Raw genomic sequence first — 13,255 nt, 5'->3', positions numbered from 1 at the left:
GAAAGGAAGACTGAGAAAAGTTAATTTGATAACAGGGTAAATATTTGGCTAGTTCATGTCTCACCACACCTTTGTGGAAGCTGTAGGTGTGGAGGCCCAATACAGACTACCGAGTGTAACACTGACTGAGCAACCTGCAGAATACTTGAAAAGGAGTCTTCCCCTATTTCCCCACATGCACTATTTTGACTTGTACATGTCCATGCATGACATTTCTTCACTTAATTATTACCGATACCTAAAACTCTAACCACAAACCTGAATTTAAGTCCAAAGTGATCCTCGAGGTAGTCAGGACTCGACTCTGGATTTACAAAACTGGATGTCTTGATGAGATGCTTATAAGTGAATATAAAGATCACACCGTTAGAAGAGCTGTAACGTGTTTTTGCTGCACTGTTTTTGTCGGTTTGAAAAAAACACACCCAAACAGAAAAGGAAAGTTTAACAATCGAACAATGACGCTGCTTTTAGATATTTTTCATGACCCCTCCAGACTCTCTTGCACAATACCCATTCGTCCAAAACGATTAAATGAAATAGTTCTCAGTTAATACGTAACAGATTTGTTTTTTGTGAAGCTTTCACTATGAACTGTGCTACATAAATATGACAACACCATAGAAAGCCCAGACTGAAACATTAACAATGTTCTGTTTTTCCTAAAAACGTGTAAACCCTGACACTACATCCCTTTTTTTGCTTTCACAGATCTGTTCCCATTCCTCCCACATGCATTAGGAGTCAAATCAAACATGTGCACGATCCCCGAAAAGAGTCCCGTACTTTGTCCCTCTCTCTGCATGCCGACCATACAAACACCCCCCACGCACAAATACTTAATCCTCCCAAATCCAGACAGGAAATGCCCTCGTCAGTAGAGCAGAATGCTTTTGACAGACCCCCGCTGCTCTCTTTTTTTTCTCTCTCTCCCTCTCCTCCCCCCTCTGCAGAATGATATATGTGCCCTCTACCAACCATCTGGAAACAGTTAGGCTGTGAACGTTTGCACAGAGCCAATAAAAACACGTCTATCAGCAGTGGAGGAGGATTCAACCCGGCTATCAGAGGGGGAATAGAACACAAGTTGTCTCCGCTTTTACTTTCTGTTGCTGATAAGTGAGTTTGTTGGGGACAATCAGATACTTGTTTGGTGTCATGGGATCAACGTCTATGGAGGGCGTGCACCACATTCTAGATGTTAATTATGGGAAAAGACTTTTTTTCAGAGACAAGCTAATTCAGCTCAGTCCTCAGATGACCCTCGTATCTTAATACCAGACTTCCTGAGACTCTTCTATCCGCAGAACAAAGCTGCTGGGTTTAGAATGGGGGAGACTGAAATACTCAGATAGAAAGAGAAAGAAAGGCTGCAGAGCTGATTAAAGGGAAACACTGACAGAAGATGTGATTAAAATAAAAGTACCGTTAGAATTAATGATGCAGTAAAGATGTGACACATTTAAAATATATTAATATTGGATGCGTTTCTTTTCATTTGAGCCAACGCAGACGAGGATTTCTACCTTCATAACCGTTTAGATAAATAAGGTAAACATTAACCTCACATCTTGCAGTTTCTCCGTCTTCAAAGGCTGTAATTCACTCAAGAACAATAAGTATTAAAAGATAAGACAGTCATATCTTATTGTTACAGTAAAACTGCATGCACTTTAACCCCCTCTTGGACCCAACTACCTCGTTCAGGGATGATTTGACCAGAGTTGTAGAGACGGGGAAGAGATTTTGTTTAGTTTGAAGCTCCTACTTTTTGAGTTAAAACCTGAAAACAATTCAAATAAATTAAACTGAAAATTTATAACAAATGACATCCGGTATTTTGTAGCCTTTGGGGGGGAAAACAACAGAATCTGTTATGAGGAATGAGTGCAACACTCACCACAGCATTGAGAAAGTGTGTCCTCTAGTGGCACACGTGCTCCAGCACCTCAAGGTTCAAATTCAAATGCAGGCAAGATAAAAAAAAAATGTAATAAATAAAATGTATTCAAATTGAATAAACTTATCCTTTTTTTATTGTTGCCACAAAAAGATGTTTGTCATGAAATAGAAAAAAACAAATCCAGCAAAACTCCAGACATTTTCATATTGTTCTTATAATTAAATTCAAGCAATTACACAAAAATTAAACACAATGAACGATAAAATACTGCACTTTTTCTTCATTTCAGTAACCTTAACGCAAAAGACAGTAGAATGTGCTCCGTTTTGCGTCGTTTGCGTCACAGCACACGTGCGTCGACGGCGCTCACGGCTGGTCTTCTGTGAGTTACAGACTACGAATTCAAATCAGATGTTCACAGCTTCACGGTCAAATTCAAGCAGAATAAATGAACTTCGCTTCAGGTTTTAGTTACATTCTGCCGTCAGAAGAAAACAAGAGAAGTCACAGTGAAATGATTGCAGGAGACACATATGGCTGGTGTAGCGTACTGGAGTTGTGCATTAAAGTAATCCTCGAGCATAGCAGTACTGTGGTCATCCGCGTTACAGGCTTACAATAGAACACTGAACAAAAAGGATAATTTGGTACAAACAGGAATCATACGGCACCTGTTTCTACTAATACTTACTTAGTACTAGTACTAATTAGTGCAAACATAAGCTGTAAATAGCATTCAAGCACATACAACGCATTACATCCTGACCAATGTTCAGGCTCATCCTGTTTCACTTATTGCACAAAACCGTACTGCTGATGAGAATTAAAAAAAATAATAAAGTTCAGATTTGACTCATGAACTGAAATAAAAGTGAAACTAAAAAAAAGCCACCAACACAAGCTTTTTGTTGAAATCCGATGACGGTTCAGCGATAAGTTATCAGGCATTAAATTAGATTATATATAATATCCACACGGATATTTAAAGCAGTGTCCAGACTACTGTAGGTCGGTGGTCGTGTGTGTTGTACTTTCATGAGTCTTCATGTGTGTTGGTGCATTTATTTTTGACAAATATGATGAACACAAACTTGAGTTGACTCACTCCAGAGTACCTGTTTATCTGTTCATCTTTTCTAAAAAAGGACAGCTTTTAATGTTTCTGTACTCCAGCACATTAGATACGAAACACAACAATGACTGAGATTAAAGTGCTGACTCTCAGCTTTAATTTGAGGGTGTTTTCAACCACATCGGATGGACAGTTGGGACCGTTAGCTCTTCTGTACGCAGAGTCCCCGCGGGTTAAAAAAGGTCTACGAGTCCTACGCCGATCACCCAAAACAAAGCGTGAAAATGAGCACGTTAACCTCAGTTATTGTTCGCTTTAAGACCACAGAGACAAAACATCACCGTCCTAAAACATAAAGACTGCACCGTGTGCATAAAAACATCCGATTCATCACATCCAGCTGATGGTGAAGTTCTGACTGAGGTTGAGACCGAGATCTGCAACTGTCAACACCTGCAGAGAGAAAACACATCATTTCAGCATGAAGAGTTTCTCCATTCTGATAAAAACAAATAAAACACGCTAATCTAAACTCATGGAGTGCAGAAGAGGAATATCGAAGGTACGCGACACTCGCCTGCTGCAGCTCTGTGGATTCAGCACTCTGTATTAAAACACCAGTGCTGTCACACAGTGGTAGAAAGTAACCCAGTACATCCCCCCCCCCCCCCATTGTAAAGCCCCTTAAGGAAAATAGGGATTTGGGATATAGGGCTAAATAAATAACATTGGAGTTCCTCTCCCCAGGGAGTAAAACAGATCTACATGATTCAATCACAGAAAATCTGGAGAAACCACACCCCTGTTAGATCCCCACACGATGAGTCACCAGGGACGTCTACCACGACTCCGCGTGAACATCAAGCACGACCACAGTTTCCAGGTCGTTTACTACCCCCCCCCCCCCGACCCTCACCTGGTTGGGTCTGTACATGAACGCTGCATCCTGGGAGTTCACCAGCACTCTGCTCGGCTCCTGCTTCACACCGTAGAAGGAGGCCGTCTCCACGGTGATGTACGTGGCCTCCACGTTGCTATGCAGCACCTGTGATGTCATCGCGTTCTACGAAAACGAGCAGATGGACACGGCCGGGTGAGTTACATCGCGACGCTGAAGCCGCAACAACCAATTATTCTTATTTTACTTCGGCTCGTAGTGATCAAACCACAGATAATTATTCCCCTCAGCGTATTGTTTTGGTTTTACGTCCCACAACAGATTTTAACACGCAATTTTCTAACAACAATGGGCATCAATGAGGCCTCAGCGGACCAGAATGCACTGCTGCTACAAAGTATGTTGTGCTTTCAGTAACTTTCTCTTCATCGACACACACGCACACAACCTTGAGCTCAATCAAACAACTACAGACGCAGTTTGTGGAGGTTTTCCAACAGCGTGGGCACCTGAGCGACGTCGAAGACGATGTAGGAGTACAGGTCGTTCTCGTAGGTGTCGATGCTCTCTCCGTCGTCCCAGTACAGATCTCCGCTGGCTGAGCCGCCGTCGGAGAGAGCCGAGACCAGATGGAGAGGCTGACCGCTGCTCACCCACAGCGTCAGGTTGGGCGCCTGTACACGCGAACGAGGAGAGAAGACAAACGAATGTGACGTTACAGACTTCTGATTGTGAGGTTTGATTAGTCAGATCCACAGAAAAAGGTCAAAACCACAACGATGTAGAAATCGCAAAACTTCAGCTTATGAAACAAACATACAGTGTATGCTAAACAGATCATCTAACACTGTATATAAATAAAAGGATATATTTACCTGTGTTGGTGTTATCGAGCCCTCGCGCAAATGCAGGTTGATCTTATCTAGAGGGGCGTGGAGTCGAAGGTCTTCACCCTTACTGCGCAGAGAGTCGCCCTGGGAAGTAGACCATCACCAGCGCTCATAAGTAAACTGTTTACACCACTTTGTTCCTGACTCATACAACACCGTGTACTCTGTGGTGCGAAGGCACAAAGAATGGATCGCGGTCGCTGATAGCGCCACGAATCGAGGAGGATTTGCAACCGATATATGCCGGGTCCGATTCACAAAATAAACCGTCTGTTTGCAGTCATCCATGTGGCAAAGTATAAATGCTCAGGTGTCGGTTGTGAGGGGCGAGAGTCGGCCTGAGTGTTGAGGGAGTGCGGGTCTTACCGTGTAGTAGTCGTACCACAGACCCTCTGGGAAGTAACCGTCCACGTAGTCGACTCCCGGATCCAACACTGGCGTCACCAATAAACTCTTCCCCCACAAGAACTGTTTGTCAATCCCATATGTTCTCACGTCTTTCGGGAACCTTTGGAGAGCACACAGTGACATTTACAGTGAGGCAACGATGCTCCCAGTCCAGATAAAGTAAAGACAATCGAATACTTACTCAAACATTAAGGGCCGTGCGACAGTGTGTCCGTGTACATGCGCATGATGGAAGAGAGTGTACAGGATGGGGAAGAGGGAATACCGCAGCAGCAGAGCCTGCTTCATGGCTGTACGAGCCAGAGGGCTGAACGCCGTCGGGTCTTGAGGCTGTAAATGAAACAAAGCAGCACTTCTTAAACAGGGACCGAAGGACGGACCAGCGCTCGACTTTGGAGCTGTGATATTAAGCTCTCACCTCCATGTCGATGGCGTTGTGGTTGCGCGTGAAGGGATAGAAAGCTCCCAGCTGCGTCCAGCGGACACAGAGCTCCTCCTCTGGCTCCTCGCTGAAGCCGCAGATATCTGCTCCCACCAACGGGATGCCAAGAAGGTTAAAGGTCAAGATACCTGAAGGAGACAAAAGAGAGAAGGTGAGCAACATCGGGAGGACATGGAGGGGAAAAACACTTAAATGATGAGGAGAGTGCGGGTGTTACTCTTCATCCTCAGCACAGAGTAGTGTGTGCAATAAAACATGTGAAACCACAGACAGCTCTAACTCTGTGTTGATCTCCCAACTTCTGTGAAAATGTATCCGAGTGGGTCTTTAGCTTTAGCTCCTTAGCTAGCTTCTGCTTTCCTCACCAGGGAGTTGCTAACTTTGTCTGTCGGGCATTAGTAAGCAGCAAGTATATAGTCGATTTATCGGAATATTTTTACGGATAACATCTGTCTGCTGTCACGGGAAGCATTCAAATATTTATTCAGAATCTGAATGTCAACGTTACGAATGAAGCTTCCAAGCTTCAAACTATAATATCCATTAAAAGCTGTTATATAGCTGTAAAAAGGTGCAACCCATGCGTCTCACCTGAGATCGAAGAGTACAGATCTTTCCACTGGCTCCTGTTGTCTCCGAGCCAGTGACCAGAGAACATCCCCTGACTGGGGAAGGTGGAGCGAGAGATTACAAACGGTCTCTTTGCCAGGATCCGCTTCAGAGCGCTGGACACAAAACAAGCAAAGACAGCGGAGAGGCAGGGGATTTAAGGAAAGGACCACGTAACAAAGAAGTCGTTCAGCGTTTTATCTTTGTCGTGTGTGTGTCTATGTGTCGTTATAGGTCTCGACCTTGCAGACGCCTTAGCTTCCATTAGTCCATAGAGGCTGTGCATGTTATAGTGGACGGACTGCTTCTGCTGTGCGGTGGCACACACAGTTTTAGCTCTCAGCAGACCTCCAAGTATACCTAAAAAGGGGAGAAAGACACAACATTTTGACAATCACAGGCAGTGTGTCATTGTGCATCGTGTTTGTTGTGAGATTTGTGCTTGAGATCTCTCACCGGGTGTGTAAGGAGGATTTTCAAGACTGTTTGATGGACAGCCATTGGTGGACCCGTCCAGGAAATTTGACGGCTCATTCATGTCCTAAAAATAAATAAAATGAGACGAAGGTCAGGGAGAAGATATATACATCGTGAAGTGCAGAGAGTCAGTTCTTCCCATACTTACGATCCATAGTCCATCAAATGGCACCTTCTGGTGGAACCTCTGGAGGTTGTCGTACCACCATTCGTGCGTCACATCATCGGAGAAATCAGGATATGCTGTCAGACCAGGCCACACCTGGAGGAAGAGACCCATAACCTTTGTGTAGTAAATGCGTGTTGGGTTAGCCTCATTTGTGCAACATCATTAGAGTCTCACCTTCCCAATGAGTGTTTTCCCTTCGGCATCTTTAATAAAGACGTTTCTCCTCAGTCCCTCGTCGTACGGCCAGTAGGAGCCCTCGGGCTGCGAGCTGCTGATACCCGGGTCCTGCAGGTCCGAGACACAACCGTCATACAAACACTCCGAATCAGACGACACGTATTAAAGCAAACACAAACTCCAGTGTACCAGGATCATGACGTAGCGCTGGTCGTGAGCGTGCAGGTCCTTGACCAGATCCGGCAGCGTGCTGAACTTTGTCGGGTCAAAAGTAAAGTCCAGGAATTGGTCCATGTAGTCGATATCGTTCCACTGGACGTCCTGTGAACAAGTCAACACACCAGTATCGATTTTAACAAAAGAACGAGAAACAAATGAATACTGACACACAGAGAAACAAACAGTCTGCTGGCTCAACTGTACCTGAGGTATCCCATAATTCCTCAAGCTCTTGACAACCTCCCAGGTGGAATTGCTGGTTTTGTAACCCCAGCGACAGAGATGGTAGCCCAAAGCCCAGTAGACGGGCATCGTCGGGTATCCTGTGAAGAGGTGGAGGGACGAGGAGAGGTCACATCCGTACTGCGTTACATCTTTATGGACATAGAAGTCCATGAAGATGAATATCTTCCAATTATTTTATCCTTAATGATGTGAACGTTGACATCCCTTTGAATCTATTTTTGCACATATTTTCAAAAAATGCATTTTTTTATAGTTTCATTGAATTTTTATTTTTCGATTCTGGTCGTTTTATTCATCCAGTAATATGATGCAAAGTCCATCAGAGTCTCTCAGAGGTACTGAAATCCAGAACTCTCTAAGTGAGTAACGGTTGTAAAATATATTCTGTAAGACAGGTTTGTTTTTGATTTTTAACCTTAATTTCTCCAGCAGTGACCCACTGAGGTTTTAAATGTATTTTTTAGTCTTACCCAAGACAGCAGCATTAAAGGTTTCACACAAAAGCCCAAACAACCCGCATCCCAGCAGACTCCTACTGACCTACGACCTCCACATACTGTCCAATCACAGAAGCAGGATCAGGACCGAGGAAAACGTAAAAGTCAAGGATTCCACCAATAGTGCGCCAGGTGAGGGCCGGGGCGGGCTGGAGGGCCACATCTGAGCAAACAGGAAAAACTGCTGATGAAACATTTGTAAGAGAATCCTGCAGAGTAAGCTATTAGGACAGCGAGAGCATGTCTATGACGCTAAAGAGCGAAGAGATAAAGATCGGGTATTAGGAGTAACTAGTTTGCAAACAAATTCAACCTTTGAGTGAGCAACATGAGCCCTAAATGACCTCTTCACCCAACACTGGAAAGATATTTACTGACACTGCTGACTGTACAAACCATTCAGAGACTTCTGTTTTCATAAAGTTGCTTAATGTTTCTTTAAATGAACTGTTGGGACACTGTCAGAATCAGCTGCTAACGTGCGTCATTGCGCGTGGTGAAACCTGCAGAGGAAGTATCGGGGGCGACTAGCACACTGACCCATTGCGTTGCTGTTCAGCAGGAAGAAGCCGTGCGCGGTGCCTCCGTCCTCCATCGCCAGGTAGAACGGATGAGCTCCGTACAGGTTTGTCTGCTCCTACAATGTAGGAGGAATGAAAGAATTAACGACGGCTAAAAGCTAAAGACGCGTTCCAAATCACATCCTTTCTATCTTTACTGTTAGTATATACCGAAGCTGCCCTAATAAAGTACGAACTGCTGCATGCAGTATGCATTCAATTGGGACTTATACTTCTTCATAACATGGCCCCTCGAACTCTCTCATATATCAGCAGCGCAAAGGATTGTGGGTCAGAAGAGCCAGAAAAGCCAGCCGGCTTGCATGCTGCAAAATGCTTCCAGGTGTATAGATAGAAGATCCTGGTATTTCTTGCATACTGCATTTGACATACTATGTATTGGGACATGATAATAATAATTATTATTATTATTAGTAAAGCACATTTCATACAGACCATGTAGCTCAAAGTGCTGTACATTTCAAAAAAAAGAAGAAAAAATGACAAAAACGTGATTTTCCATACCGTAGGAGGGACATCTCTGGCCCACATGGTGAGCGTGTTCCAGTGCAGGTCATGCAGGAAGGTGGAGCGGTGCTCACCCAGGCCGTAAATGAACTGGCTCTGCAGGGAGGTGGATAACTGGAGGAACTGATCCGCGTAGAAGAGAGGAGCCACTGTGGTGTTGAGACTAACAGGGAGCAGTTGAAAGGAGAGGCAGTGCTAGAGTGTTAATCATTATTATTTTCACAACGGAATGTGCTTTCAGAGAGTTTCTAGTAAACAATAGAAGTGCGATCGTGATCATCGGCCTTCCGTCACTCAGACTTACAGCACTACTCCTGTGGAGCTCCTCTTCACGATGAGACCAAACGGACTCTTTGAAAGCTCCACGGTGTAGTCTGGACTGTCGGCCTTCTTGGCGGCAGCGGGAACAGAGATCGGAACCTCGAACCTCGGACTAGAGGGGTCGGTAATCTAGACAGGGAAACACCAGGAAAAGTTCGTTATTAATATACAGACCAGAGAATTTACAGCGGTATTTCACAAAACATCACAAGTAGTCTTAAAGGGCCAGTGTTGGATTTTGTGGCATCTAGTGGTGAGGTTGCAAGTTACCAACTGAAACATCTCCCATGTGCCAAGTGTGTAGGCGTCATTGGACACCTTCTAGGGTGGCCGAAAGCAAAAAGGCAAATGGCCTTCTTCAGCGCCAGCGCTTGGTTTGTCCATTCTGGGCTTCTGTAGCAACATGGCGGCGCACGATAGAGGAGTCAGTGGAGAGGACCTGCTCCCTATGTAGATATTGGTTATACTAGTTAGATACTGGTTTTAGATCAGTGTTGGTTCCTACCAGCTCCTTTAAGTGTTACTGGGTCATAGATGCTCCACTTTCTTAATGAGCTAGTGACTAACTTTGTCACAGAGCAAAGGGGAAGTGCAGAGTCACTTGTTTGTGTGTTTAGGAGTGACCTTTTGGCATTTAAATGTTTTTATATTGATTCATTAATTAATCAATACAAAAACATTGATTTAGTGCAGCTTTAACTTTTAGAATTTACTCCAGGAAGCACTTTAAGACTTTGATACTGTCAGCAAACTTAAGCAGCTGCAGGGTCAGCGGTTCTTCACGATATCAGAGCTTATGTGCATGAAAAACTGTTTAAATGACAAAATATTCTACTACGCCTTGATGAGAATTGTTTTATAATTGATCAGTATGATTACATGTCCCTTAAATTCATGCTAGATCGTTGATAGTGCTACAAGTCCTCCCCACAGATGTAAAAAGTAAAGCTCTTGATTAAAAAACAGAAACTGCATGCCGAGTAAAACATGACTGAATGCTCTCGTGACTCCCTCACTCACTCACCCTGACACGTAGCCGCGTGTCCGTCTCATGACGTATCTCCACCTCCAGAGTGAGGATATCTGCAGGGTAGTAGGTCTTCACCTCCCTCACCAGCGTACCTTTCTGTCCCAGCGATGTGTCGTTTATCGACACCAGCGAGTAGGAAGGGAAATCCTGAGGATAGAAACACCAAGGGATGCCGTTTCTCCCGGATGGGCGGGCGGCAGCGGAGGAGGAGGGAGCGGACGCAGGGATGAAGCAACAGTTCCTCGCCTCACACAACTCTCGGGTCACAACCACGGCTCTTTCGGGGTAGCAGTCAAACCTCCACGCCTCGGGGATTAAACTGCAGGCCTCTCGGCGGGAGGCAGCTGCAGTGTCGTTCACTCCCGTTTCTACTTGAGAGTCCGGTGTTTGCGCAGGGGCCGGTGACGGGGGCCCGCGTGGCTGCTGGTTGGACGGACGGTGCAGCCAGAACATGGTGCCCAGTAGCCAGCCTCCGCATAGGAGCAGCAGCAGGGCGCCAATCACCAGGAGGCATGTGGTGACGGAGCACCGTGGCCTTCGGGGAAGCAGGGAGGCTTCCTCTGGATCCGGAGCCTTGAAACACAACAAGGGAATCACATAAGCAACACGTTCAGCGAAGCAACCATGAGGACCCAGACTAGTCCCTTTATACTGAAACAGATAAATGGATTAGACAGGCAGCAATAGCAGCACGTTAAAGACTAAAAACAGAGAAATAATGAGACTAATGCATCTAGATTCTAAAACATCCCAAACAACTGGCAGCCTGAAGAAAGAGCATGAAGATTCTGCTGCAATTATTATTATTATTATTATTATTATACACTTTAAAAGCTGACTGCAGGAGGTCGGAGGCAAAGGGAGCGGTAAACATATGAACTCACTGGAACTTCTTTACGCACAGGACAAGGCTCTTCTGACAAAACCGCGCCGGAAAACTGAACATCTTCCGGGTTCAGCCGCTTGTACGACACCATCCTGAGAGAGTGTGTTCGTCAAACTGAGCGACTGAACACACGAGAGAAAGAAAGAGAGACGACAGAAGAAAGTTCAGTTCCAGAGGGTTACGTCTCATTTCCTGCTGGTTGGAGCTGGTGGGACGAGTGAGCAGAAGAATCTGTGACATTTGATTTGACAGTGATGATAATTTGAACTCTATAACAGAGGAATGAGGGAGAAGAAGATGTGTGTAAGACAATTTTGAGGTACTTTACTTCTACTCCACTACATTTACTTGATACATAAGGAATATGGATTAAGATAAAACTTTACTGATCCTTTGGTGGAATTCACAAGCTACCTGGCAGTATATAGTAAAAATGAGCCCCACTTTAACCAGCCGCAACATCAAAGGGATCTATATGTTAGTGCATTGATAGTTATAATGCAGTAAAATAATATATATTACTCTGAAATGGACCATTCTGCAGAGTGAATAGTTTAACATTTGTACTTTAAGTATATTTGAATGTGAATATTTTTTTTTACTTCAGAAAAAATTTCGATTGCAGGACTTTTACTGGCAACAGAGTATTTTACACTATGGTATTACTTATTTTACTTCAGTAAAAGTATAAATATAATGTAAAGTCAGGGATTAAATAGGAGCATTGCTTAAGGGTCATTAGAGTTAAAACACACACACACACACACACACACAACACTTAACATTTAAGGACACATTAAGATGCCATAGATGTAACACCGTCAGTAATGTGCAAAGTGTTTTAATAATCATAACTGGATGATATTAGAGTCTTTGTCTCGAGGAGTTTACACGTGAGTACATATCTTATCTGTTACTTTTGACAAAACGTTGTTGACTTAATGTGTTCCTCAAACACAACACCCTCGTGACAGCTCACGTTACGTAACTTAACGTTTTGTTATTTACGGAGGCCCATATTGATAAGGCACGTTGCACAGTTCGTCCAAAGATCATTATACTGTAGCTAACTAACTTTAGCTAGCTACACTTTAGCTAGCTACACTTTAGCTAGCCATGCCTAGGACACAACATGTGAATGTCAAAGTTCACCAGGGAAACATTTGACCTCTTATTAAAATGCAGTTTTGGCTGACAACACATTAGAGTTACGAGAAAACAATTCCTAGTCACCTGAGAGGTAACAATTGACGTTACGTTAGTATAGTAACGTTAATTAGCGTTAGCTAACTTTTCACAACAGTGTAACTTTAGCTAACATGCGCTAACGTGAGCTAACAATGGCGTTAACATAAACACTGCTTACCTATAAACCATCTCAGTCTTACAGACACAAAACAATACGGCGTGCGGAGCAGATCTGTCCTTTAAATAAACGTATCGTTTGCTAAATAATCCGTAAGGTCGATAACCGCAAACATCTGCATAGTGTGCGTCTGTTTATCTCCATGTCACATTCACTACGCCTCGTAATTTCGAGAACTTCCGTTTAGAAGCCTCTGCTTCTTCTTCTTCTTCTTTTACGGCGGTTGGCATCCAGGTTATTGTGGCATTACAGCCACCTTCTGCTCCGGAGTGTGGATGAGACAATTATATTTACAATATTTCCCTCAAAACAAAACAACAAACACCACACATACCACATTAACCTATATTTGATCCTTGGTGTTTTACACTGTAGACCTATACAATCCGACACTCTTTTGAATATGATATAAATGTCTCCCTTTCTCCTCTCTGTCCCACCTTTTTTACCAAACCACCAAATAATACACATTACCTCTGCTTTACTTATACCAATTTACTAATCTTCTGACTTAGTATCTCATAATTATGTATATATATATATGAACGAAGGTTCCG

General features: G+C 43.9%; 1 protein-coding gene across 1 annotated transcript; it reads right to left on the bottom strand.

Annotated features, from left to right (window-relative positions):
* Window positions 1-2,013: 2,013 nt before the first annotated feature.
* gaa2 (alpha glucosidase 2) lies at window positions 2,014-12,867 on the bottom strand. The gene is made up of 21 exons (XM_076091599.1): window positions 12,699-12,867; window positions 11,331-11,454; window positions 10,441-11,019; window positions 9,400-9,545; window positions 9,093-9,258; window positions 8,548-8,644; window positions 8,051-8,170; window positions 7,469-7,587; window positions 7,235-7,366; window positions 7,043-7,153; window positions 6,848-6,961; window positions 6,679-6,763; window positions 6,465-6,582; window positions 6,205-6,338; window positions 5,590-5,741; window positions 5,353-5,501; window positions 5,130-5,271; window positions 4,749-4,847; window positions 4,383-4,547; window positions 3,892-4,038; window positions 2,014-3,428 (listed from the first exon to the last, which is right to left on the bottom strand). The coding sequence occupies exons 2-21, from the start codon at window positions 11,421-11,423 to the stop codon at window positions 3,366-3,368; spliced, it is 2,931 nt and encodes a 976-aa protein (XP_075947714.1). The 5' UTR covers window positions 11,424-11,454; window positions 12,699-12,867; the 3' UTR covers window positions 2,014-3,365.
* Between the last annotated feature and the right edge of the window lie 388 nt (window positions 12,868-13,255).

The sequence above is a fragment of the Anarhichas minor genome, unplaced genomic scaffold, assembly GCF_050575085.1.
Source record: "Anarhichas minor isolate MPS153535 unplaced genomic scaffold, ASM5057508v1 ptg000014l, whole genome shotgun sequence".
Taxonomy (NCBI): domain Eukaryota; kingdom Metazoa; phylum Chordata; class Actinopteri; order Perciformes; family Anarhichadidae; genus Anarhichas; species Anarhichas minor.
Note: the sequence above shows the minus strand (reverse complement) of the source record. Positions and strands in the feature narration are given on the sequence as shown.

Coding starts and splice junctions, on each gene's coding strand:
- gaa2 (XM_076091599.1), bottom strand. CDS start 11,423: ATGGTGTCGTACAAGCGGCTGAACCCGGAAGATGTTCAGTTTTCCGGC. Junction 6,764..6,847: donor CATTTGATGGACTATGGATC/GTAAGTATGGGA, acceptor ATTTATTTTTAG/GACATGAATGAGCCGTCAAA. Junction 6,583..6,678: donor AAATCCTCCTTACACACCCG/GTGAGAGATCTC, acceptor TCCCCTTTTTAG/GTATACTTGGAGGTCTGCTG.